This window comes from Monomorium pharaonis, chromosome 8 (assembly GCF_013373865.1).
Source record: "Monomorium pharaonis isolate MP-MQ-018 chromosome 8, ASM1337386v2, whole genome shotgun sequence".
In the NCBI taxonomy this organism is placed as follows: Eukaryota; Metazoa; Arthropoda; class Insecta; order Hymenoptera; family Formicidae; genus Monomorium; species Monomorium pharaonis.
This window is the reverse complement of record NC_050474.1, coordinates 11322628-11349372: the sequence shown is the minus strand read 5'-3', so window position 1 is coordinate 11349372 and position 26745 is coordinate 11322628. Positions and strand designations below refer to the sequence as shown.

Here is a 26745-nt window from a genome sequence, read left to right as displayed (position 1 = left end):
AAGGTAGTAAGAAGCAGGGAGAGAAAGAGGCACTATCAGAGGGAGAGAAGAGGAGCGGGAAAGAACAGAAGAAGGAAGGAGAGAAGAAAGGCACAAGGAAGAGGGGAAAAGAGAGAGAGTCAGCAAGGACATCATGCGAGAGGGTTAGAGAGAGTGGGGACAAGCGAGAAACACAGGAAAGACTGGCAAGCGAGATGAAATGAAGAGGGAAGGAAGAGCGAGTGGAAATTGAGGAAAAGGGGAGAGAAGAGAGCGAGTACGAGGATGAGGGAAAGAAGAGGATGGAGGACTGGTGGAGGCAGATGAATGAATGGAGCAAGGTAAAAGGAAGAGAGGGAGGAAGCTGAAGAATTTGGAGCTCAGGAGAGGACAATCAAGGGGAATCAGGATGGAGCAGAGAGAAAACTGTTTGGTGTTCGGAGGGTGTTCGGAGGAGGCAGCGAGAGGGGACGGAGAAGATATGGAGGAGAAAGAAGAAGAGGAATTGGAAAGAGGTTAGGGGAAAAATGGTTTAGAAGGGTCGTGGAAGGGAGGAGGGGTAACTGATTGTAAGGCTGTATCAATTTGCCTCCTACCAGGTCGGTAGGAGGCGAATTGATATATATGTAATGATTTTTATAGGGATGGATGGGGTGATAGTTATGATTTTTTGTTCCCTTGTGGGGTACAGAAGAAGAGAGGGAAGAGATAAAGGGAAAGGGGACCTCCGCTACGCTACATAATGTGATAGTATCTTTTGTATTTTACTTTGTACTGTATAGTGGTTATGTATGATATGTATGTATAGAAACTGAGTTGTAAGGGGTTTGGTGGGCTCTGTAAAACACCCAGGTAATCCTGAAAGGAAAGCCTGAATAATCGTCTAACACATTTATCATAAATATTTTTCCTTATAAATATTTTATAAATATTTTGTGTTATCTGGGACAACACGAAGTAAGCGAAACGAGACAACCAATCTACATCGCGGAAAAGGCTACAATAACTTCGAGATTTGCAAATATTGATATAACATGCACTTTTTAGAAAAGGGACTAGTATGCACCGCGCGCTTTGCGCGCGCCTGTATTAACTAAACTGTTAAATTAAACTTTCGCAACACGAAGTAAGTCAAATGAGAAAACCAATCAGCATCACGGAAAAGCAGCAATCGCGCACTTCTCGAGTTTTCACAGCCTTTTTTTATATAGGGGGTCGAATCTGTATTTTTGAAGAAAGTGAAAATGTGAAAAGTAAGTAGCACTGTCTCCATTGATTGATGTATACTTTTAGGATTAACGATATACACACCAATCACTGTTGTTCACTTTTCACATTTTCACTTCTTCAAAAATACAGAATTGACCCCTAATCAAGCGCGCGCTTCGCGCGCGTCAACTGTTATTTTTTTATTTGTTATTATACCTTGCATAAAATTACTATTGCATATAATATATACACAACTCGTTTATTTCTTAAATCTTTTGGCCTTTGAAAGGAGGTTACATAGCTTAATTACATAACATGAGATTCTTAACGACTATTTACGCTTTTCTTTGTCATTTCTTGTCTTTAATACATCTTTCATCCATTTTGTATCTATCTCTGATAACATTTTCCTAATAGAGAAATTTTGTCTTTGCAATTCTGTAAATTCTCCTAATAAGTGTTCTAAAGTCTCTACTTTTAAATTGCATAGCCTACACTTTTTCTTTTTTTCAATATCTATTCCTTAATGCCTCGTTTCCGCACTTAAATCTCGCTATCATTGACTGATTCTTAACTTTACACCTCGCTAAAATATACAAAGGCTTCTATTATTTTATTTATTTTTATTTCTTTGTACAGTCTATTATATTTTGCCCAAATTATTTTTTCATATTGTTCTTGTTTTTGTTCGTGTCTGTTTATCTTTTCTAGCTCTTCTGGATATTCCTTCTCTTCTAGTCTTAGCCTATTTCCTGAACGTTTACTAACTTTAACCTATAATTATCCTATGTCATTCTTTTCTTACTTCGATCTTTTTTCTTCCTTTTTTCCTTCACTTTTTTTTCAACATTTCAAAATTATCTTATTTTTCTTTACTCTTTTTTTATATATTTTACCACTCTTTCCAGCTTCTATCCTTACTTTATTTGTCTTTGTCTTCTCTAGTACTGTATCCTGGAGTGTTAAAATTTAAACCTAAAGTTGATTTGATATACTTTTGAATTCTCTCAACTTTTATTTCTTTTCAGTCCAAATTTTAGCTGCATACAGTAAAATATTTTTTATTAAACTGCGAAACATTTTTAGTCTTTTTTTGAAATAGTTTTTAAATTTTTATTGTTTTATTTTCCATACCTATTCTAGTGGATCCTTTCTTTTTTAACTCTTTTTTATGCGTGTCTCTCCGTTTTTTGAAAATAATTCCCTAAATATTTGATAATAATTTTCTTTTAACTTTTTTGATTCTTTTATTTCATTACTTCCATTTTTTTTATTTTTTTTTCTATTACCTTTTGTGAACACTAAAACTTTCGACCTTTCTATTTTTGTTTTAGCTCTTTTTTCTCAAAATATGATTTGAGAAATTTATATATATAAATCACGATGTGTGTACGTTTGTATGTTCGCGGACTACTTCGTCATTTGTGCTCCGATCTTGATGTCACTGGTGTCAAAATTTATCAAATTTTTCGGGGATGGTTACTATGGTTTCGAATTTTTTTAAAACAGCTTGTTTAAAAAATGATGGGCAAAAATATACGTATGGATGACTGAAGTCTGTATGCCGCGAACTACTCCGTCATTTGTGGTCCGATCCTCTTTATTTTAAATTTAAGAAAATTTTTTCAAAGAAGGCTACTATGAGCACGAATTTTTTAAAAAAAGTTGTTACAAATTAGGATTTAACTCATACACCAACATAGTTTTTAGAGAGTGTTTTAAGAGAACCCATACAACCCAGTCGCATGGTAAACGAGACGGGTGTGCGTAAATGCATTTTTCCTTACCCTCAAAAAAAGGACCAGGGAAAAAAGCAAGAGCTTTTGAGCCCGCGCAAAGCTTCCCGAAAAAGCTAGTCTATTTATAATTTTTTTCAATTCCTTAGGGCTTTTTGCTATTAATATTTCATTATCCGCATAAGCTAGTGATCAAATTTTCTCCCTACTTATCACGATTTCTCTGCTTGTCCTCATTTTATATGTTCTTCTAAGTTTGCCACGTATAACGTAAATAACATCGGACTCAGTGGGCACAAGGATATCTATTTTTGTCGTCTAAAGTTTTTCTGATATCTTCATTTATTCTAACTACATTTTTCGTTTCCTTGTAATTTTGTTCCTTGATTGTGTGTTATACTGTATTCTTGTATTATCTTCTTTAATATCTCTTTGTTTATCCTATTGAAAGCTGCGCTCAGATCTGCAACAAAGGCACAACTGTGTTCCCTTTTTTTTCATCTGTCAGTTTAATATGTAACTTATAATAAAGATGTTATTTATTGTATTTCTTCTATTTCTAAATCCTATGTTTTTAGTATTATCTTTTTACTCTTTATTTCGTCCTTAAGTCTTTTCTCTATACGGTATCATTGATATATATTTTATATGGTGCGTTTTATTCCTTTGTAGTTTTTGATATTCTCCCTATCTCCCTTTTTGGCGCTATCACTCTTTCTTTCCATCGCTTTGGTAGTCTCTTTATGTCACATTTTGTTAATTATTTCTGCTAATTTTTTGACGAACTTTGGGTTTCCGTATATACCGAGTTTTATTTTTGACTTTATTTTCTCTTGCTGCTTTACTTTTTTTTAATCTGTCGATTTGCTTCTTTACTTCAGCTTTGTTTATTTGGTTTTCTTCCGGTTCTTCCTCTTGCTTTTCCTTTCGCGCTTTTGTAGACGTTTCTTCTCCATCCAATAGATTCTTAAAATATTTTCTCCATTCTTCTATGTTTATTTCTGTTGTAATTCCTATTTTCTGCTTTCTTTTTCTATTAATATAAGCTCATGCTTGACTTCTCTTTTTTATTTATATAATCTTTTCTTCTACTTTCCCTTGTAGTATTCTTTTCTTCTTTTCACAGACATTTCTATACTCCTCTTTGTAAATATTTTAAACAATTTTTTAGTTCTCTTTTTATCTTCTTAACGCTTTTCTTGCTTTCACTTTTTCATTTGTACAATCTTTGTCCGACAATCTGCTGTATCCTATTTTGCACTTTTTAATCAAAATTTTCTTTGTGATTGCGCTGTTTATTTTTTGTAATCTCTTCCATTATATCATTAACTTCTTCTTTGTTAAAATTTACTTTTTTAATTTCTATGTATTGGGTCTTTCCATCTTCCGTCCATATTCTTCTCTCTCTCCATCTCTTTTCTTCTATTTTTTTTCTCCTATTTTCTTTTAATATAGTTCGACGATCAGAGGGAGGTGATCTAATTCTATTCTTTTTCCTACCTTGAAATTTTTGGTTTTATTTTTCGCTTTTAAATTTGTCACTCTATAATCAATTACCAAATTACCTCTTGTTCCTACGTATGTAAATTTTCCACCTTTGTTTCCTTCTACATTTCCATTAAGAATGGAACATTCTTAATGGAAATGTAGAAGGAAACAAAGGTGGAAAATTTTAGTTTCCAAGAAAATCTTTTCTTCTTTATTAACTGTATTGGGGGTGTCTGGTATTTTTTAATGGAATGTTCATGAGCAGGTAGAGCGCATGAAACTGAACAGAAAAGTCCTTACCGTTTTTTTATTTTCGCAATAGTTAACAAGTTAGTGACTTGTAAAATTTTCTGTATTAGCCCGGCCTACCGGCAAATGCAAGCGCGCTGAGCGCCCGGCCGCGGCGACTGCCCCTCCCCAGCGCTTGAACCTTGAAATTGCTAGGCGCGCGGGGGGAATTGTTACATCAAGCGACAATGGCTACGCACAAGTAACGCTAAATTCTCCCTTCGAGTTATGATAGTTTCTTACCCTTTTTAATAAAAATAAAATTTTTCAACGACAAAAAGTATGTGTGTACGTGTACATACATGTGTACAAAAAATATCAGTTCTAATGCTTAAAGAAGTGATTACTAAATTTATTTTTTTAATAAATAACGATTATTTTTAATAAAAAATATTTTTTTGATGATAGTCTTAAACGCCGTAAACTGTCATTATAAATTTTAAAAGAAGTTGTTATCATATGCTCGAAACAAAATTTATGCTTCTTCAAAAAACATTAGAAAATTTTATCGATTAAAATGAAAATGACAACCAAATAAAATGTTTGTTTCAATTTTATATTTTTAATTAAAAATTAAATAACTAGGATATTTATATTTTTAATAAAATTAATCCTTGTGATAGACTTATAATACACGTAAAAAACTTTATGATAAAAATTACTATGGTAAGTAGTAAACGCAGACCAAGGAGGAATTATGAAAATTTTTATTATGTTTTTCATCAAATTACGACAATATTTACACTACTTATATGATATAATTCTCTGAAATTGCTTCTTACAGTTCGTGGTTACTACCATAAATAATAAATCATACATAATTTTACTATAAAATGTTCTCCGTATAAATTTACGAATATATGAATTTATTAAATGTTTGAAAACTTATAAACAATATTTATTTAATTTAAGAAAATTTTAGTATGTAATGTGTGTGTGTGTGGGGGAGGAGGTGTACATATATACGCGAGCTAAAGAATAATCACTTTGTGACAGGAAAATGATTATGCCTTAGTTCCGCGATTTTATATCACTATTACTATTTACGCTGATTATTATACACGTACACGTAGAAAAGTATAATTCTAGTTTAAAAAAAATCAATTATTTATTTTTAATTTTATTTTTTTTAATAATTATTTTATCTTTAATAATTGAAAAGAGTATTCTGTTGATAATAAACACCACACTTTACATAAAACAAATAATGTTTAACATTTTCGCGTATGTACACACACATACACACACATAGACACACACACACATAGACACACACACACATAGCGCACACACACACACACACACACACACACACAAATTACATACCAAAATTTCTTGAATTAAGGAATAATCATTTTTTTGTCACAAAGTGATTATTCTTTAGCTCGCGTATGTACCCCCCCCCCCACACACACATTACATACTAAAATTTCCTTAAATTAAATAAATATTGTTTATAAGTTTTCAAACATTTAATAAATTCATATATTCGTAAATTTACACGGAGAAAATTTTATAGTAAAATTATGTATGATTTATTATTTATGGTAGTAACCACGAACTGTAAGAAGAAATTTCAGAGAATTATATCATATAAGTAGTGTAAATATTGTCGTAATTTGATGAAAAACATAATAAAAATTTTCATAATTCCTCCTTGGCCCGCGTTTACTACTTACCATAGTAATTTTGGGAGCGTCTCAGATGCGCACAGTAATAAACGGACACAGCAGGCTGAGTGAAACGGACACAGTAACAAACGGACACAGACCAAACGGACACAGTAATAAACGGACACAGTAACAAACGGACACAGACCAAATGCGCACAGAGCGAAACGGACACAGACCAAATGCGCACGGACCAAATGCACACGGACCAAATGCGCACACTGCACATGCGCACACTGCACGTGCGCACGGACCAAATGCAATCCATGTACATTGCAAGCAGAGTAAAGTCCACATAGGTTAGCGACTTGGACGGGGTGGGTGCAGGAGGGGGGCCGAAGGCCCCCTTTGCACCCCCCCGTGTGTGTGTATGTGTGTGTGCTTGCAAAGCATTCACTGCATCACATGGGTTTGCGACTTTTCGTGTATGCATTTGGTCTGTGCGCATGTGCAGTATGCGCATTTGGTCTGTGTCCGTTTTGCACTGTGTCCGTTTCGCTCTGTGCGCATTTGGTCTGTGTCCGTTTGTTACTGTGTCCGTTTGTTACTGTGTCCGTTTCGCACTGTGTCCGTTTGGTCTGTGTCCGTTTGTTACTGTGTCCGTTTCACTCAGCTTGCTGTGTCCGTTTATTACTGTGCGCATCTGGAACTCACTCGTAATTTTTATCATAAAGTTTTTTACGTGTATTATACGTCTATCACAAGGATTAATTTTATTAAAAATGTAAATATCTTAGTTATTTAATTTTTAATTATGAATATAAAGTTGAAACAAACATTTTATTTGGTTGTCATTTTTATTTTAATTATTAAAATTTTCTAATGTTTTTTGAAGAAGCATAAATTTTGTTTCGAGCATATGATAACAACTTCTTTTAAAATTTATAATGACAGTTTACGGCGTTTAAGACTATCATCAAAAAAATATTAAAAATAATCGTTATTTATTAAAAAAATAAATTTAGTAATCACTTCTTTAAGCATTAAAACTGATATTTTTTGTACACATGTATGTACACGTACACACATACTTTTTGTTGTTGAAAAATTTTATTTTTATTAAAAAAGGTAAGAAACTATCATAACTCGAAGGGAGAATTTAGCGTCACTTGTGCGTAGCCATTGTCGCTTGTTGTAACAATTCACCCCGCGCGCCTAGCAATCTCAAGGTTCAAGCGCTGGGGGCAGCCGCCGCGGCCGGGCGCTCAGCGCGCTTGCATTTGCCGGTAGGCTGGGCTAATACAGAAAATTTTACAAGTCACTAACTTGTTAATTATTGCAAAAATGGAAAAATGGTAAGGACTTTTCTGTTCAGTTTCATGTGCTCTACCTGTTCATGAACATTCCATAAAAAAATACCAGGCATCCTGTATATATATATATATATACATATACATACATACATACATGTTCATATGTATATATGTACATATATAAACATTATTACACAATGTTATTTACTATTTTGTTATTACCTCATATGTCTCCTTATTACTTTCTTATTTCTTTCTTTCTTTTTCTCTTTCTCTTCCTAGTTTTTTATCAATTTTTTTTGTGTTCTTTTCTCTTTCTTTCTCTTTTTATCTTTAAGTTAAATTTTTTAAATAATATTTTTCTTCCTTTTTTATCAAAAAATTTATATTATATTCTATCTATAATATTTATGCTGCCAGATATAAATTTTCAAAGTTTGCATAAGAATTTGAAAATAACAAACATTTTTAACATTTTTTTAGATACTGAATTATTTACTTACACATTAATTATAATTATAATTATAATTTATGTACATGTTTAACTTTATTTTATTCTTTTTCCTTCTTATTTTTTCTTAACTATTTTTAATTTTTTTCCTCTTTCTTTGTTTATCTTTTTTTTCCTCTTTTTTTTCTGCTTTTATACAATTTAATTAAAATTATATTTAAAATTATACAAAATAAAGTAAATTACAAAGCACAAATTTGACAACCCAAAAACAATTAGTATCGTAAAAAAATAATGACAAATTATTAAGATGCTTTTTTTGAAAATTGAATTATTGACCTTCTAAAATTTTTATAATTCTCCAATAATTTAGTCTCATGGTATATTTCTGTAAATTAGACAATACAAGCGTGTGTTTCGCGCTGTTTATTAAACTTTTGTTCTCCATTTCTTGTATATATCTTATTTTTACAATTTCTACTTTAGAATGATTAAATTATTAATAATATGGTAAAATAGTATTTTATATGTATAACATTTTTAAATTTGCTTATTAGAAAAAATTACATTTTTAACATAAATATTATATACAAATATCACAAGCACATAAAAAAGTTGTTTGAACAGAACTTTTTTTAATTAAAAAAATGGCCTAAAAAACTTTGAAAATTGTAATAATTTTGTTGCACGCGGAAAATGATGGATGATAGAGCAATTCTGACACTGGATTCATGTTCAGCACACTAAAATACAGGGGGGAGTCTCATTTGCCTACATTCTCAGTTGCCTACAGCTTCGTTTGCACACAAATTTTGCAAAGGTGCCCGATTGCCTACAGCTTCGTTTGCACACACGAAAATAATTAAGATACAAAAGTACGATTACACACATGATGTTATTACGCTTATACACATTGCACACATGATATCATTGTGCTCATACACTCTAGCAAGAGCAAGGGAGTGAATCCTAGATGCGCACAGTGTAAAACAGACATCAACAATTAAATTCTTTAAATTTATTTTAACATTAACTAAAGCAGTAATTTGATTGAAACAACGTCCGCGCTTGTACTGTACCACATGGATCTGCGACTTTTCAGGGCACCCCTAGCGACGTGGGTGCGGGAGGGGGGCTTTGCTTCTCTCCCTCGTATGTGTGTGTGCGTGTGTGTGCGTGTGTGTGTGTCCACGCTTTGTACTGTTCTACATGGGTTTGCGACTTTCCATGGAAAGCGAGGTCTACTTTTCTTTTTATTTTTAATTTACTTTTATTCTTATTTTTAATATGGCATATCTAAAGCAGTTAGCCCTATAAGATCTATACAATTTTTTGTTTAGCATAAAAAATATTATCAGAAATCATCATCAAATCAAGGCGCCCAAGTTAGTGGAATCGTGCCTCCAGAGTGTATGAGCGCAATCACATCATGTGTGCAATGTGCATATGCGCAATAATGTCATGTGTGCAATGTGTATGAGCGTAATAATATCATGTGTGCAATGTGTATGAATGTATTAATATCATGTGTGCAATCGTACTTTTGTACCTTAATTATTTTTGTGTGTGCAAACGAAGTTGTAGGCAATCGGGCACCTTTGCAAAATTTGTGTACAAACAAAGCTGTAGAACTGGAAATGTAGGCAACTGAAACCCACTCAAAATACATAAAGATGTCTAGTGGTATTCTGTGCAAACAATTATTCTTGTGTATCTTTGTAATTAAAAAAAATCAAATACAAGAGAGAAACAAAGAAAGAGAGATAAAACATATACAATATTATTATTTAATATTTCTTTCTTTTTTTTTCTATTTCTAATTAAATAAATTGTTTATCGAAGATTTAAAAATTATAATCACACAATTCCTCTGTAACATGATTTTTTCTGTAAATCCGCGGCTCGGTTGCTCACGAGTATGAATGTATTTATAAGATAATTAGAGGGAGAGAGGGGGAGAGAGAGAGAGAGAGAGAGAGAGAGAGAGGGAGAGGGAGAGGGAGAGGGAGAGAGAGAGAGAGAGAGAGAGAGAGAGGGAGAGGGAGTGAAGAGACGGAGCGCCTTAGTGAGGCGCAACATAGCCCACGTGGGGAGAGAAAGGTAGATGCGATTGAGAGCACCCCAGATGGGCTGCCCTGTGGTGCGCGATAAGCAAATGGAATAATATAGCGGGAATAAAGCGCCTTAATAGGCGGCCCGTTGCCCACTGGAAACCCTCGTGGCTAAAGCACCTTAATAGGCGCCCCTGGCCCGAGGTTCACGGAGGAGACAAGCGCCTGAGTCGAAGCGCGCGCCTCCAGGAAAAGGTGTCAGGGAAGTCTCCTTTCTTTGCTCTGGAATAGTTGGAGCACCAAAGGGAAATATGTTTGTTACTTATTTTAACACTCGCGCACTGAATGGTGGAGCGACCAACACACACACACACAAAAGAAAAAAAACTAAATTGATTCACATTCGCGCGGTTTATTAAATTGCAAGATGAATAATTGACAATGAATTATATATTTATTTAGAACATTATGAATAATCGGGTGAATTTACATTGATTGTGAGTGGTCGCGAAGAAGATTTTATGCTTACAGTGAGTATACTCCAGTGGATTAGAGTAGATATGCACGCCGGGGTGCGTTGATGCCTTCGCAATGGAGATAGAATACTTCCGAATAAATCGAGCTTTGGAGCGGTGCGAGCAAAAGAATACTGAGTGCCTCTGAACAGCGTAACACCGTACTTAGAGAGCAAAATGCTTACGCGCAGCACGACTGGCTGTAAAGCGAAAAATGCTGATTTCTGCGGCTCTCGCGCTCTTTATATACCCCAAAACTAGGGGGTCCTAGGGGTACGCGGGTGTGGGGAAGCTCAAATCCCTGGAATTTTCTGCAACAAATAACTATTATTTTTGAAATTTCATAATTTCTAATTTTTATTCGGATCATTATAAATTTCGGTCAAGAGGTAGTTAGCATTTGAATGCTTCCTTCGCCTTCCTCCTATCACCTCTGTGAGCGGAGTAATTAAACCGCATACTTCGTAATTGCTTTACTCATGTTATCTCACTCATACTTTCCGGTTGGAATAGTGCTCGAGCCATCGCTATCCCACTTGGTAACACGCGCCCCGCAGCTGGACCGATTCTTCGGCAGCGCGAGGGTGTCACGCGTGAACCGCGTGGTTGAAAAATATTCGCATTATTCCAAGTTGTTAATAATAGTGAGAGAGCGATAGCATGATTGCGACGGATCGCAATAATATTAATTAACGAAGGAGTTGAGGGGTGGCGGTTGCACCCTGTCGTCGTTAATAGCAAAGAAAAAGGTGATGAAAGAATATTATTCTTTTAACGAAATTATTAACTGTACGCGGCATGATTTGATGAATTTGAGCTTTGACAATAGGAGTAATAGTTACGCATGTAATAATAATATAAAATTAATAAGGAGTGTAAGCGTAGGGTGTACATGGTACCCCGTGCGTCTGATTTCGTGGGGAAGGGAGCGCTTGGTGAGACGAGTGCTCCGGCGGAGCATGCAAGAGCGCGACGCGAGAACGTGAGACGAAATAAGGGAAAAATTTTCGTCGAACGTAACATTAAACATGAGTGAAATAACGCAAATGAAATTATAATTAAACAGTTAAAAAATGATGACCATTGAACAACTATAAAACAATGCATATTGTCTATAAAAATGTGTCATAACAAATAAAAACGTGAACGAATAAATAATCTAATCAAATGAATAATAAAATTTTTCCGCGTCGGTTTTCATCTTAAAAGGAACAGAATAGATAGTCAAAAAGTCTTGTTGAGGAAACTAAAAAATTAAACCCGATGGAATACATGTAACTTATGAATAACATAAACTGATACGCGTATTGCAAAAAACGATAAACTTATATGTTGATTCCAGACAATATTAGAACGAGCATCAAACACGCAAGGTATTCGAGAAATCGCCAAAAACAAGTGTAACGTTCGGTAGTCAGGCAGAATGAACGAACTCATTGTCCGTTAGTCATTTTCGACAAAATGTCAAACAATAATATGAATTAAAAATGATTTTAAATGAAGAATTACACACACACACACACACACACACACACACACACACACACACACACGCACACACAAATCTTTTCTACAAAAATAATGATATTAAAATATTTTGCGCCAATAATAATAGATATTTATATGAACTGAAACATCTATCATATTACTATTTTTTGACCAGTACTCATAAATACCCAAAAAGAATAAAAAATTAATTTTTTAAATGAAAGTAATGATATAATGAAAATGCGCCAACTATGAAAATGGATGTTCATACTGTTGGAAACTCGATTGTATTTCCCAAACGATCGCGGTCGAGTGCTGGGTCGGCGACTTCGTGATTCAGTGCCATTTGTCAACGATGAATCACGCTGATCGATTTCGACAGCGAGAAACCAAATCATTTTTTGTTCATCGTCTGTACGTGACGCGTTTGCACGCGTGTTTCGCGTGCCCGATCAGCTGTTTGTCGTCGGATCGACACTCGTTGTTCACGGGATCGAGGCGGACGACTGGATGTTCCGCGCTCTGGGTAGCGGCTTTCAAAAGTCAGTCTAGAGCCTGCTCTCGCCCGCCTAGCACTCGTTCCAAACCAATTCACGCGAATCTTGTTGTGCTCAAATTTAAGTCCGCGGTGGCACTCAGCTCGAGTCCCGTGTTGCGACTTACTCCGGCTTCGCCATCGGTCGATTAGCCATTCAAATTAACCCCCCCTTTTTTTATTATTTTGTGTTAATTCAGTTCACGAATCGATCTTACAGACTGTTTAGTGCCAGGATTTGACGTTGATCTCACGCGGTCACGATTTGCATGTCTGCCTCGCGCTTTACATCGTTTTCGCGCACAAGATTTCCGCACCGTTAGGGTGTTTAACCGACGCTCGGCAAGATTTCCGTCGCGGAGACCTCAGGCAGCAAGCAACGTGTGCAAGAAGATCTTCGTTCCGAAATCGATCCGTCGTCTTCGCATTCGTTCGGTTCGTGAACCAAACTTGTTCGCTAGTGAATAAAGCGTGCCTGTGAATAAAAACACTTGAAGTGATCTCTTTTCTGTTGCCTTGTGCTCGTCTGTTCTTCCTGTTCCATTGATTCGCGCGCAGCAGTCACTCCGCGCTTAAATCTAAGCGGATTCGACCTTCGTACCGAGCGATCGCTCTCGCGATCGTTATCGTGCACACATACGAACTAGAACATCTACTTTTACATATAATTATTTATATAAATATTACATATAAATATTCTACTACAATAACTTGGCGCCGCTAAACCGAATAATTTGCTATATAATGTCATTACGATTTTGATTGTAAAAAAATTGTAATTATTATTTGTTATTATAAGTAATTATTATTTCAGTATATAAGTTTGACTGTAAGAAAGCGATTTTGTATTAAAGCAAATTATTTGGTTTAGCGGCGCCAAGTTTTTGTAGTAAAATATTTATTTGTAATATTTGTATAAATAATTATTTGTGAAAATAGATGTTCTAGTTCGTATAAACATCCATTTTCATAGTTGGCGCATTTTTTTATATCATTATTTTCGTAGAAAAAATAAATTTTTTGTTTTTTTTTAGAGATTTATGAATACTGGCCAAAAAATAGTAACACAGTAGATGTTTCAGTTCATATAAATTTTGACGACTACGTTACTCTCCGATCCCGCCGTAGGTCGGAGAGGCATGCCGGAAATGGATTCAAACGTTAATCAGTACTGCAATAATTTAATATTTTCAATAATTTTGGAAAATTCTCAGTAATGGACGCCAGGCGCGATAATTCATGCCACACAAAAATCACTATATCTATCCACGATAGCACGATATGCTTTGGTTAACCCGCGGCGAAGGGACGGGTTTTTTTATGACGCGGAGTTTGGAGAGAGCAAGCACAAAATAGACAACAAGATTAAATTATAGAAAACATATTAGTAATACATAGGATTGGAAATAGTGTGGTACGCAGTATGCAGAAATTTAGATACGGGATATGTTCGTATAGCAAATTAATTACAACAGTTCTTATTTCGTAATTTCGATGACTTAAATCGCCACTATAACCCGATACGTAAGTCTCCTCGAAAGTCTTCGAGACGCAATGTGATAACTATTCGGAATTTACCGCAACATACGATAATTCTATATGAGTGGTTATAATTTGCCTACGTTTGAAATAGCCACGCGTAAATTTTACCACGTTTGAAATGGCCACATTCGGAATGGCCACGTAAAATATTGCACAGAGTTCAATTTGCTCACGTTCGAAACGGCCACGTCCGAAATGGCCACGTTCGGAATGGCCACATTCGGAACGGCCACGTTCGGAATGGCCACGTTCGGAATAGCCACGTTCAAATTGGCTACGTTCAAAACGGCCATGTTTGAAATGATTTTTTTCTTGTTTGCGTGGAAAGTTGCAAACCCATGTGGTGCAAAGAATGCTTTGCGCGCGCGCGCACACACACACGCACGCACGCACGCACGCACGCCCGCCCGCCCGCCCGCCCGCCCGCCCGCACGCACGCACGCACGCACGCACGCACGCACGCACGCACGCACGCACGCACGCACGCACGCACGCACGCACGCACGCACGCACGCACGCACGCACGCACGCACGCACGCACGCACGCACGCACGCACGCACGCACGCACGCACGCACGCACGCACGCACGCACGCACGCACGCACGCACGCACGCACGCACGCACGCACGCACGCACGCACGCACGCACGCACGCACGCACGCACGCACGCACGCACGCACGCACGCACGCACGCACACACACACACACATGGAGGGTGCAAGGGGGGTTGAAGGCTCCCCTTCTGCACCCACCCCGTCTAAGTCGCTAACCCATGTGCATTGTACTGGAAATTTTGTAAAACATACGTACCCATTTTGAACGTGACCGTTTCGAACGTGGCCATTTCGGACGTGATCGTTTCGGACGTGGGCAAATTGAACTCCGTGCAATATTTCTCGCGGCCATTCCAAACGTGGCCGTTTCGAACATGGCCTCTCCGAACGTGGCCCTTTCGGACGTGGCCGTTTCAAACGTGGCCTCTTCGAACGTGGCCGTTTCGAACGTGGGCAAATTGAACCACGTGCAATATTTCCCGTGGCCATTTCAAACGTGGCCATTTCAAACGCTCCCATTCTATATGACTTGAAAGTACTTTACAATACGCAATACCAAAGTTCTCAATATAATTTCAATCGTTACAACATACGATACGATAACAGTTGACTTGACTTTATTTACACGGTACAAAATATTATTCGACAATACTTCTATATTACGATATACGATACAAGGTGACTGTCGGCGGTCGCTCAGGCGGGGGAAAAGATCTCGGACTCGTGAACAAGCTTACGAAATTCTTTACACGAATATGCGAATATACACGAAATACCGAAACGTAACTGAAACTGATACGTTTGCGACGCGAAAATTACGATACATAGAAAATATGCCCAAGGAGATTCGGAGCCGGCCGATCCGCCGAACGTGGCTGAGAACACTTAATATCTTTGCTCCCCTCGTTTTAATATAACTTCGAGCTCTCTGAAGGAGAGACGGCACGATAATTAGACGCGGAGGAGGATGACCGGGACCGATCTCACCTACCGAGATATGCCAGGGTGGAGGCCTTACAAAATGGTTGCTGGTGGTCGTTCGTCCGCTTGCCTTAAGAGACGTGAGTCGGGATCCTCAGGGCTTGCACCTCTCGTGTCGCTGGCTCGCCGAACAGTGATCTTCGGGGGATCGGCTGCGATCCCGTTGAGTCTTTGCGACGGTACTTGCGCATCCCGCGTAATTTTCTGGAAACTTTGTCCGTTGTTGATCGGAATATTGAGCGATCTAGCGCTACTATCGCTTTCCCAGGACTTCTCTCGGCCGTCTCCTGCTACCACCTCTCCAAATTACGCCTCGCGTTACTCGCTTTTAGCTGGCCAGGCCGCGGCAATCTTATCCGCTACGGAATGTCGGGATACACCAGAACCTCCGAATGCGTCCTGCAGTACGCTCATTTTTTTTGGAATGAAGTCGGAGCGTCCTCCAAACTTCTGCTCTTCGATTCTTTCCTGGGCGTGGCACTTTGTGCTTCCGAACGGCTCCAATAGGAACTCAGCCGGCGATACACAATCCCGGATCTCACCGACAGCGTCGTATAGCCGCTTCACAGCTTCTCTGATTTATAACAAAAATCTCCTTCGGCCTCTCACCTGGATTTCGTTCGCCATTCCGCAGTCACTAAACAAAAGCATTTGACAAAAAAATAATTAAATCGAAAGATACGATAAGACGCGCGAAAATACAAAAAGATATATGACGTCGAGGTGGAGAGATCGCTCCTCACCGACACGAGGGCGCAACCCAAATTTCCTCCCCTCAGTTGACCTTAGGCTCTTGTGACGGACAAAGTTACGTCAATTCCCCCTTCCCCGGGGAAGACCGAGGAGGTCCCGACCACGTCGTGGACCACTACACTGGCACTACACACAGGGCATTATAGCTTTCGTAATGATAGCTAAAATTCCAAATCGCGACAATATAGCGAAAGTGATACGCGAAACATTATCGGGTCTCTCATCCCGAATAATCCCCACGCAATTACATAGAATCGAGCTTCCGTGTTTGTCCAACTGATCTTCACTCCCCGAGCATTCCGCCACCGAGACGCGATTATGAGAGACAATATAAGAATCGGAACAAGGATATGGAAAGACACAAGTGTTAAACGTACGTACACAACAAAACAATCGCTATTCAATAATCAACATTCTATAGGTTGATAGCTACAAGAGAATGGTAGGGTTTAAGATCTTTAACATGTACTTTCCCTACGAATGACCTATCTGATCGCTCCAATTCGTAAACTACCGGTGAAATAACTCGTTTAATACTGAAGGGTCCATGGAATTTCGGTGCCAATTTTGTCGCAATATTCTGGGCAGCAGACGATAAAACATGTTGCTATTTTAACACACGGTCGCCTACTTTAAACTTCTGTGGTCGCCTACGCAAATTATACTGTTTTCCCTGTCTCTGATATGCCTGTTCGATATTTTCCGTTACCCATTCCCTGACAGTCTGCAACTTTTTCATACGCTGTGTCCAATCTGCGGGATTTCGACTTTTGATCTCCGAGACTTTTGGTCTCGTCACATCGCAGTCACGCAACAAGTTTGGCGGAATCAATTCTCGCTCGAGAGTTAGAAATGCCGGGGAAGTACCTAATGACGAATGAAAAGCTGTGTTATACGCGAAACGGAAATCCGATACATGAATATCCCTATGATCCTTTTCAATAAACGATATAATCGGTCATAATCTTGAGGACTCTATTGACTCTTTCGACAGGATTCGCTTGAGGGTGATATGGAGGTACGGTGGTATGCGCGATTTGATTCTTCTCAGCGAAGTTCTTTAAAGTCTTATTAATAAATTCCGTGCCGTTATTTGTCAAGAGAACTCTAGGAGTGTCCCATCGAGATAATATCAACTCCTCTAATGCTTATTTTATTTTCGGCGGCAATAAATGAAAATAAAAGAATAAATTAAATATACAGATAAGTAAAACAAAGACTTTAAAGTTGTCTTGTATGCAGAGTTTAAATTATCATGTATACAAATATCAATATGTGAGAATCCACGTGCAAGAGCACCTTTACTATGACACGCACCTGAGCGCCAAATTTCTGCAAAGTGGTTGATTAACTTTGAGTCTATTTTAAAACTATGGTAATTATTTACATTAACGATTTCTCACCGATTTTGATGACCTTTAAATATGTTGTCAGAGTCATTATTTTGAACAATTTTTCTTCATACATGCTACTGCCACTCGGCTTTAGTTTTTGAGTTATACACAAAATGTTATTAAAAAAAGTTTAATATATAATAAGTATGATACGACACTTCTTCTGTGGTCACACACACATACACATGGGAGGTGGGTGCAAGGGCGCTTTGGCCACCTTCCGCATTCACCCCGCCGCACAGTGGGCCAGGAGACCAGAAAAAGTGGCCAAAAGTCGATTCCAGAAATAAGATCAGACAAATGTCCTGTCTTAATCTTGATAGTCGAAAGTAGTTATTTTGAAAAAATTTTATTCGATTTGATCGGTTGCTTTATATTTGACAACAATATAAACTTTTAAAATCATGGATGCAATCGAAAATTTTACTTTTCAAATATTTTATTAGCATTGCTGTATTTCCGTAAACAAAAAATCTTTTATTACTTCTCATCCATTGTTATATATAGACAAATCATTATAATGGAGTTCAAAGTAAATAGTGCAAGAATTAAAAAAATTGTATATTTTTATACTCATTTATTATTAAAATTTGATAGGTTACGCATATTTTCAAATTATAGCTCCCTTAAACTCCGCTAGTTATTGACATTAATCGAGTAGTATTGAATTCTTTTAAGTATGTATTTTAAAAATATGGCGTCCACTTTTGCCCGTTTTTGCATAATTTAAAAAATTTTATAATAATTCGAGACTGTACGCGCATGTAAGATGTAAAGAATTGATTTTTGCACATTGTGTACTATATCAATATTAATGTTAAAATTAAGTTTAATTCAGAATTGTTGAATAATATGTAATATATTTTGTAGATTAATGTCAAAATCTAAAAATTCAAAATGGCGGATTCAACATGGCGGATGAGAAATGCAAAAACATAGCAATTTTAATGCAAATTTTTTATCGGAGATTTTTAAGGACGCTGATTACAAACATGCTATTCAATTTTTTTAATTTAAAATGGCGAATTTAAAATGGCAGATCAAAAATGCAAAAACTTGTTTTTTGATAAAAATTTTTTTTCAAGTGTTTTTGACGTCTTTAATTACAAATTTGCTACTCAAATTTTAAATTCAAAATGACGAAATCAAAGTGGCAAAAAAAGTCTGTTGTAATACAAATAAATATAAGTGGTCGGATGTCTATGAAAATAGGATATTAAAAATTTAAATCAAATATTTTATCAAATTTGCCCGCGATTAGCCTACATAATTATAGTTTCTGAGATTTATCGCGGGAAGGTTGTAGGACATTATCGGACTTTATTTGTTTTTTTATTTAAAAAATTAAAAAGCATATTGTAATCAGCGTCCTCGAAAACCTCTGATAAAAAATTTGCATTAAATTGCTATGTTTTTTTTACATTTTTGGATGAAGATGTTATGTCCGCCATATTGGATACAGCATTTTGAATTTTTAGATTTTGACATCATATTAGCGACCTTCAAAACCGCCATATATCCAGTTTTATTAAAGCGGATCAATTTTTATTAATTTTAGTCGCCATATTGTATCCGCCATTTTGAATTTTTTAATTTTGACATTATATTTGTTATTGGCGACTTCAAAAATCCTTATATATAAAGTTTTATTAAAATCCGACAAAATCTTGACTTTTGGCACTTTTTCTGGTCTTTTGGCCCACTGTGCAACGGGGTGAAATTTTAAGCGATTATTTTTATCTTTTAAGTTAATCAGCAGATCAGAGTGATATTAGATAACTTTTACCATAAGGAATCTAGAAAGGTACAATACTACTCGTTGAAAATCAACTGTTTAGGAGATAGAAGTTGATTTAGATAAAAATTAATATCAGAATTTTAGTATTGAAACGTATATTCGGTTTTTTATTCACTATTTTCAATTTGTTATCTGTTTCATAGTAGTGTCGTTCAATGTAGAAGTGTCTGTTCTCGTATTTGTTGCATGCGTTCTTGGTTATTGTGAAGTATATTTGCTTCATAGATTTGAAAGCGAAAATTTTGACACTTCTACACTGAACGACACTACTATGGAACAAATAACAAGTTGAAAATAGTAAACAGAAACTGAGTATATATCTAATACTAAAATCCTATAATATGGTACTTTTCTTATTGCAAAAGCTAACTGTTCGTTGATTTGCACGCGCGCGGCAAGCGCGACATCTTCCGGTGTTGGCGGGAATGTCGTAAGCGTCAGCGATAGGCAAGGAAGGCAGGCACTATTAAATCACTACACGCTCTTTGATGGAAACATTTATGTAATTCACTCTCACTTAACTACTACAATGATTACAATGCAAAGGCTTTGATTGTGTGGGAGCCGCGACGCTCGACTACGCACGACAAAACGAGACTGACTGCTTTTAGATCGAACCGAAAAGGCATCCGTGAACGATCACGCGAAATCGAGACGATGCGGAGCACCGTAGACTCCTGCCGTTCACAAGAGCTGTCATGGCTTTAGAGTCCGATACACGCGCTCGTTCATGGTTCACACGGAATCGCCTCGTGGACATTATCCGTGAGCGGACGCCATCTGGCACATGCGAGCGATCGCGAACATGCCGCCCGCCTCGGCTCCGCGGTGCCGAAATGCGCCTTCTATGTGTCGAAGAGAGCCGCGCTGGTACCGTGCTCTCGAGAGGGGAAGGAGCGCGTCACACGGATCAGCTGAAGTTCGCCGCGTGCTCGACCGCCACAGCTGACTGAGTGCACTAGCACTTGGAGCGTCCCGTGATACGCGCGTTGGCTTTCATCAATGTTGATCATTTGCTGGCCCGAGATTTTTGTTCGCTCCGGGCAGCAGAACGATTTTCACGAGCGGGCGCACGAGTTCGGTGGTTGCGGTGCGAACCGTCACCACTCGGACGATCCCATCGGTCCCCGGATGCATTTTAACAATGCGAGCGAGCGGCCACTTGGTTGGCAGCGAGGTCTCGGATTTTATTAGGCATAGCGCGCCCATCTGGGGCGCCTGGGTGGATTTCAGCCACTTCGATCGCGCCGGTAAGCCTTGCAAATACTCGTGAGACCATCTCTGCCAAAAGTGGTCCCGCATTTTTTGGAGATGCTGCCACCGCGTCCCGGGAGACGCGGTCGCATCGTTAAGCGGCTCCTGCACGGCTATGAGTGGAGCGCCATTGAGAGCGTGCCCCGGAGTAAGTGCCCCGAAATCGGCGGGATCGTCCGATTGCGCTTGCAGCGGCCGCGAATTCAGGCACGCTTCCACCTGCGCGAGGAACGTGGACATCTCCTCAAACGTTAGTGTCGCGTCGCCGATGACTCGTCGGAGATGGTGTTTCATCGACTTAACGGCCGCTTCCCAAATGCCTCCGAAATGCGGCGCAGAGGGGGGATTAAAGTGCCACCGTATTCCGAGCGTTGCCGCGCGATCAGCGACGTGCCGGCCGTCGGGAGCCGATGCGCTGAAAAGGTTCCGCAGCTGTCGGTCTGCGCCGGTGAAATTAGTGCCGCAATCGCTAAAAACGTCGCTCGGAAGACCGCGCCGCGAAACGAACCGACGGAACGCCGCGAGAAACGCCTCGGCAGAATAGTCCGAAACCGCTTCGATATGGATCGCGCGCGTGCTCATGCACACGAAGACCGCGATGAAAGCCTTGTGCGCCTTGTGGCCTCGCCCTTTGCTCGTACGCATGAGAATAGGACCGGCGTAATCGACGCCGACGCGACTGAATGGGCGCGCAGGGGTGACTCGCGACGCGGGCAGATCACCCATCGGCGGTTGCGGAGTCGCCGCCCGCCAACGCACGCACGTGTTGCATCGGTTTAGAACGCCCTTGACCACTGATCTTCCTTGAGGAATCCAGTGCGCCTGCCAGACCGCAGCCAAAGTGAGTTGCACTCCCCCATGCAGGGTGCGACGGTGATGATGCTCAACCAGGAGTTTGGTGAGCTGCGATGCCGGAGGGACGATAACGGGGTGCTTCTCGTCATATGCGAGCAGCGAGTGCTTGAGGCGGCCCCCCACCCTCAGGACTCTGTCGGGGCTCCGAAACGGGTGCAGATTAGTTAATTGGCTGCGATGAGGCAGCGGTCCTTCCCGCTTCATAGCGGCTATTTCCGCTGCGTAGTGCAGCTGTTGAGTTATGCGGAACCACCTGCACTCCGCGTCCTTTATTTCCTCCGCGTGGAGGAACGGGTCGGTGCGCTTCGTCTTGGAGCCGCGCCAGCGTAGGCACCATGATGTTACCCGGAGAAGGCGGGTCCACGACGAAAATCGCAGAAGCAGGTCTGGCTCCGCAACCACGGCAAGGGTCGCAGCGCTCGCGACGGCGCGCTGCTCCGAAAGCGAGCAATCCGGTCCGGCGATCGGTTCGCTTGGCCACGAGGCCGCGGGTTCGATGAGCCAAGGTGGCCCCGTCCACCACAATGCGTGGCGCGGCATTTCTCGCGGTGAGACGCCCCGCGAGGCACAATCGGCGGGATTGTCCTTTCCCGGAACGTGGCGCTACGTCGCGTTTGGTAGGCGTTGCTGTATGTGCGACACGCGGTTCGCGACATACGTTTTCCACCGCGATGGATGGCCTCGAATCCAATGGAGAACCACGGTAGAGTCGCATCATAGATGAGTCGGAGCCGTTGTCAGCCCCAGAGTATCCTGCACGTGGTGCGTTAGCCTTACCAGCAACGCGGCCGCGCACAGCTCAAGTCGCGAGACCTGCTTCACGGGCGCGACCCTCGTCCTTGCCGCCAGGAGAAACGAAAGCGACAGTCCGTGCAGATCTGTGCCGCGAAGATAAACGACGGCCGCGAAACCACGCTTGGACGCGTCCGAGAAGCCGTGAATTTCGACACACGCCCCGTCGATGTCGCTGCCGAGCCAACGACGAACTCGAATATCTCGGAGCAGCGGAAGCTTCTCAAAGAAGGTCCGCCACTTCTTCGCTTCGGCCGAATGCAAGGGTGCATCCCAGTCTAGTCGTTGCAGCCACGCAGATTGGATGAGAATCTTCGCACGGGCCACCACCGGGGCAAGCCACCCAAGCGGATCGAATAGTCGCGCTGTTTCCGCAAGAACCGTGCGCTTGGTAAAGCGAGTGATATTGCTGGGATTTAATTTTATGCTGAAGCAGTCCTCGGCAGGGTGCCAGCGCAGGCCGAGGGTTGAGTGCCACTCTGGTTCCCATGCAAGATCACTTCGCTGCAATCGGTGCTCGGGAGGAACTCCATCGAGCACTTCTTCCTTGTTGGTCGCCCACTTTCGCAAAGGAAAACCGCCCGCCATGCACAACCCGCGCACCTGCTGCTATCGCAACCGCGTCGCTGATGGTGCTCGCGCCGGTCAGGATGTCGTCGACGTAGCAATCCCGCCGGAGAGCGCTCGCCCCCTTAGGAAATCTCTGCTGTTCGTCGCTGGCCAGCTGTCTAAGTGTTCGAATGGCTAAAAACGGCGCACACGCGAGACCGTAAGTAACGGTGTTTAATTGGAACTCGCGCACGTCGTCGTTCGCACTGTGCCGCCACAAGATGCACTGGTAATTGCGGTCGTCTGGATGCACGAGAATTTGTCGGTACATTTTCTCGACATCGCTCACAACCACAAACCGATGCCATCTCCACCGAAGGATGACATCGGCTAGAGCTGGCAATAGGTTTGCGCCCACGAGCAGCAAAGAATTCAGCGACTCACCATCGCGAAGCACCTGCGAGCCATTGAACACCACACGCAATTTGGTAGTGGAGCCCCCCTTGCGAAGGACCCCGTGGTGGGGCAGATAGCACACGGCTTGACCCTCGACGGCCGGTGGCACTCCAGTCATGTGTTGAAGGTCCTCATACTCCCTCATGAACGCCCGGTACAGCTCTCCGAATTGGTCGGAATGAGCGCGCTTACCTTCCATGGCGCTGAGGATGCGCTCAGCTGGTCGTCGCGTCTCGCTGAGTCTGGCAGGTTGCCCCTTCAGCGGCAACCGCACCATGTAGCGGCCGGATGGCGCTCTTGAGTGCGTTCGCAGAAATAGGTCTTCGCATTGCTGTTCCGCCGGAGTCAGGGTCGCGGGCCTCCTGGGTTCAGCTTCCTGCTCCTAAAACTGATGCACCAGTCTGGTGAGCTCCTGATCGACAGTGCATTGACACGAAATAGGGCTGCCACCGGTCGCCGAGCTCACACCGCCGGACACGATCCACCCGAGGATGGTGCATTGAGCGATGGGAGCGCTTGGACCGCCTCTGCACAACCCGTCCTCGAGAATGTTGGAATACACTTCAGCCCCGAGGAGGAGCTCCACGGGATCGTTGGCCATGAACTCCGGGTCCGCCAGTAGTAGGCCACGGAGATGTGGCCATGAGGTGGATCTTCGGTCCGTTTTGTCCTGGTACAACGACAGCCGCGGCAGCACCACAGCAACAGCGGAGACCTTGGCTCCGGTCACCGCCGACATCAATTGTAACGTGACCTTGCCCCGAGCATGGCTGGAGCTGGGTCCGACACCGAAGATCGTGAAGGCCGTCTTGGTTCGCCGCAGTCGCAAGCACTGAGCGAGCGCCTCGGAAATGATAAACACCTCCGAACCCTGGTCAATCAGCGCTCGCACCTCGTGAGGCGAGCCATGGATATCGTTGACCTTGAGTCGCGCAGTGGCCAGCAGAATGGCCCTGTGGTCTTCATCCCTCCGCGTCGCCGCCAGCGACGTGGCCCCGCTCATCGCAGGTGGGATTGTTGCAGGTGCTCCATGGAGAAGCGAATGGTGCTTGGCATTGCACAAGATGCACGTTTTTGTCGACGGACACTTAGCCAGTGCATGATTCCCGAGACAGTTTGTGCACAGTTTGTGTGTGGCGGCTATTGCGAGTCGCTCACTCGGCGTTTTCGCTTGAAACTCGCTGCATGACATCACGAAGTGAGGGCCCTTGCAATAGGCGCAGCCCCCCACTCCTGGTCCTTGTTTGACATGGTGAGACTTGGCGGCGCGGGGGGTGCTCGTTTTGGTCGCGCTGGAGGGACCTTTGGTTCCGACCTTAGCTGGTGCCAATGCTTCGAGCGTGCGAATCTTTTCCATGAGAAAGATCCTCAGTTTGTCATAGCTCGGTGGTTCGGCCGTCGAGCTGATAGCGGACTCCCAATCGCGCCGCGTCCTTGCGTCCAGAAGCTCAACCACAAGATGCACGAAGAGGTCCGTTCCATTGGCTGCTATGGAACGGCCGATGCTCTCCTGGGTATTGACCGTGCTCGTCATTCCCTGAAAGATGCGACGGAGTTCGCTTGCCGATTCGCTCTTCAGCTTCGGAAGTGCCGTGAAACTGGCGAAGTTAGCGCGCGCCAGCACTCGCTTGTTTTCGTAATATTCGCTGAGGGTGTTCCAAGCCCTCTCGAAATTATCACCGGTCACCGGAAGATTACGCACCAACTTATCTGCTTCCCCCTTCAGAGACGTCCGCAAGTAGTGCAGTTTTTCGACATTGGAGATCGTTGACTGCTTATTAATCACGGACAGGAAGAGAGCCCTGAAGGAGAACCAGTCCTCGACGGCTCCAGAGAACTGAGGCAAATTTATCCGCGGGAGATGATTACGCTCCGGCGGCGCGGTTGACGCCTCGACCGCCGTGCTCCGACTCGCCCTCTGAAAGTCGGCGATCCAGTCCATCAGAGCACCTCGCTGCGTAATGTAGATCATCTCAGCCTGATCAAATAGATTGTCCCTTGCATAGCTCGACTTACCGAGTTCTCCGGGGAATTTGAGAGTCAACGTGTCGTGCTGTGACTCGAATTTCGACCACGTCGAGTCCAGCGCCTTGATTCGTGCTTCGACCACACCCATGGTGATGTTAGCCGAGCCAAGCTTCTTCAAGTTGTCGATGGCTCGGGCGATGCGCCCGTACAGTTCAGTTTGCGATGTAATGAGAGCGTCCATCGTGAACGCTGTTCTGCAGAACTCCCACCGAACACTTCACAGCACTCACTTATTATGGTAAAATCACCGGACCGCTGAATCCGGCTCGAAGGACCAAAAAAAATGTTCGTTGATTTGCACGCGCGCGGCAAGCGCGAAATCTTCCGGTGTTGGCGGGAATGTCGTAAGCGTCAGCGATAGGCAAGGAAGGCAGGCACTATTAAATCACTACACGCTTTTTGATGGAAACATTTATGTAATTCACTCTCACTTAACTACTACAATGATTACAATGCAAAGGCTCCGATTGTGTGGGAGCCGCGACGCTCGACTACGCACGACAAGACGAGACTGACTGCTTTTAGATCGAACCGAAAAGGCATCCGTGAACGATCACGCGAAATCGAGACGATGCGGAGCACCGTAGACTCCTGCCGTTCACAAGAGCTGTCATGGCTTTAGAGTCCGATACACGCGCTCGTTCATGGTTCACACGGAATCGCCTCGTGGACATTACCCGTGAGCGGACGCCATCCGGCACATGCGAGCGATCGCGAACACTAACAGTATCACTCATATTCAGATCGGCGATTACAGTGGAAGGGGAAGAAAGGCATGTTAGAATGAGAAGCAGATAAGTTAGGGATTACGTTTCATCTTTTTTCGAGACTATAGCAATCAAAACGTTTCATTTCTTTACTAGAAAGAGATAAAAGTAATCCCAACTTATCTGCTTCTCACCCTACACGCTTTGCTTTCTTTTCTATTATAATCACCAGTTTATTCTATATGTTGATGACTGAAAGACAAGAAAAAATATGGAGCAGAAAGCATCTCCTCTCTTTCTAATTTGGATACTTTTCTTGTACGAAATGCGCAGTTATACTTAGTAGTACTACTATACTAGTATAAGTCTATAGTTTTTATATACTGGAGGACTTCCGTAATATTTTTATTTACAAATT

General features: G+C 41.6%; 2 protein-coding genes across 3 annotated transcripts in view; one reads left to right on the top strand and one right to left on the bottom strand.

Annotated features, from left to right (window-relative positions):
- The window catches only part of LOC105833033 (mediator of RNA polymerase II transcription subunit 17), a 77092-nt gene that overhangs the window by 10477 nt on the left and 39870 nt on the right, over window positions 1-26745 (top strand). The window lies entirely within an intron of this gene.
- Window positions 10561-26745, bottom strand: part of LOC105832380 (gamma-secretase subunit Aph-1) — a 79589-nt gene continuing 63404 nt past the window's right edge. The window contains exon 3 of the mRNA XM_036291441.1: window positions 10561-10951. Within this exon, the coding sequence (XP_036147334.1) occupies window positions 10908-10951 (44 nt within the window). The 3' untranslated portion in view covers window positions 10561-10907. The remainder of the gene's footprint in view (window positions 10952-26745) is intronic.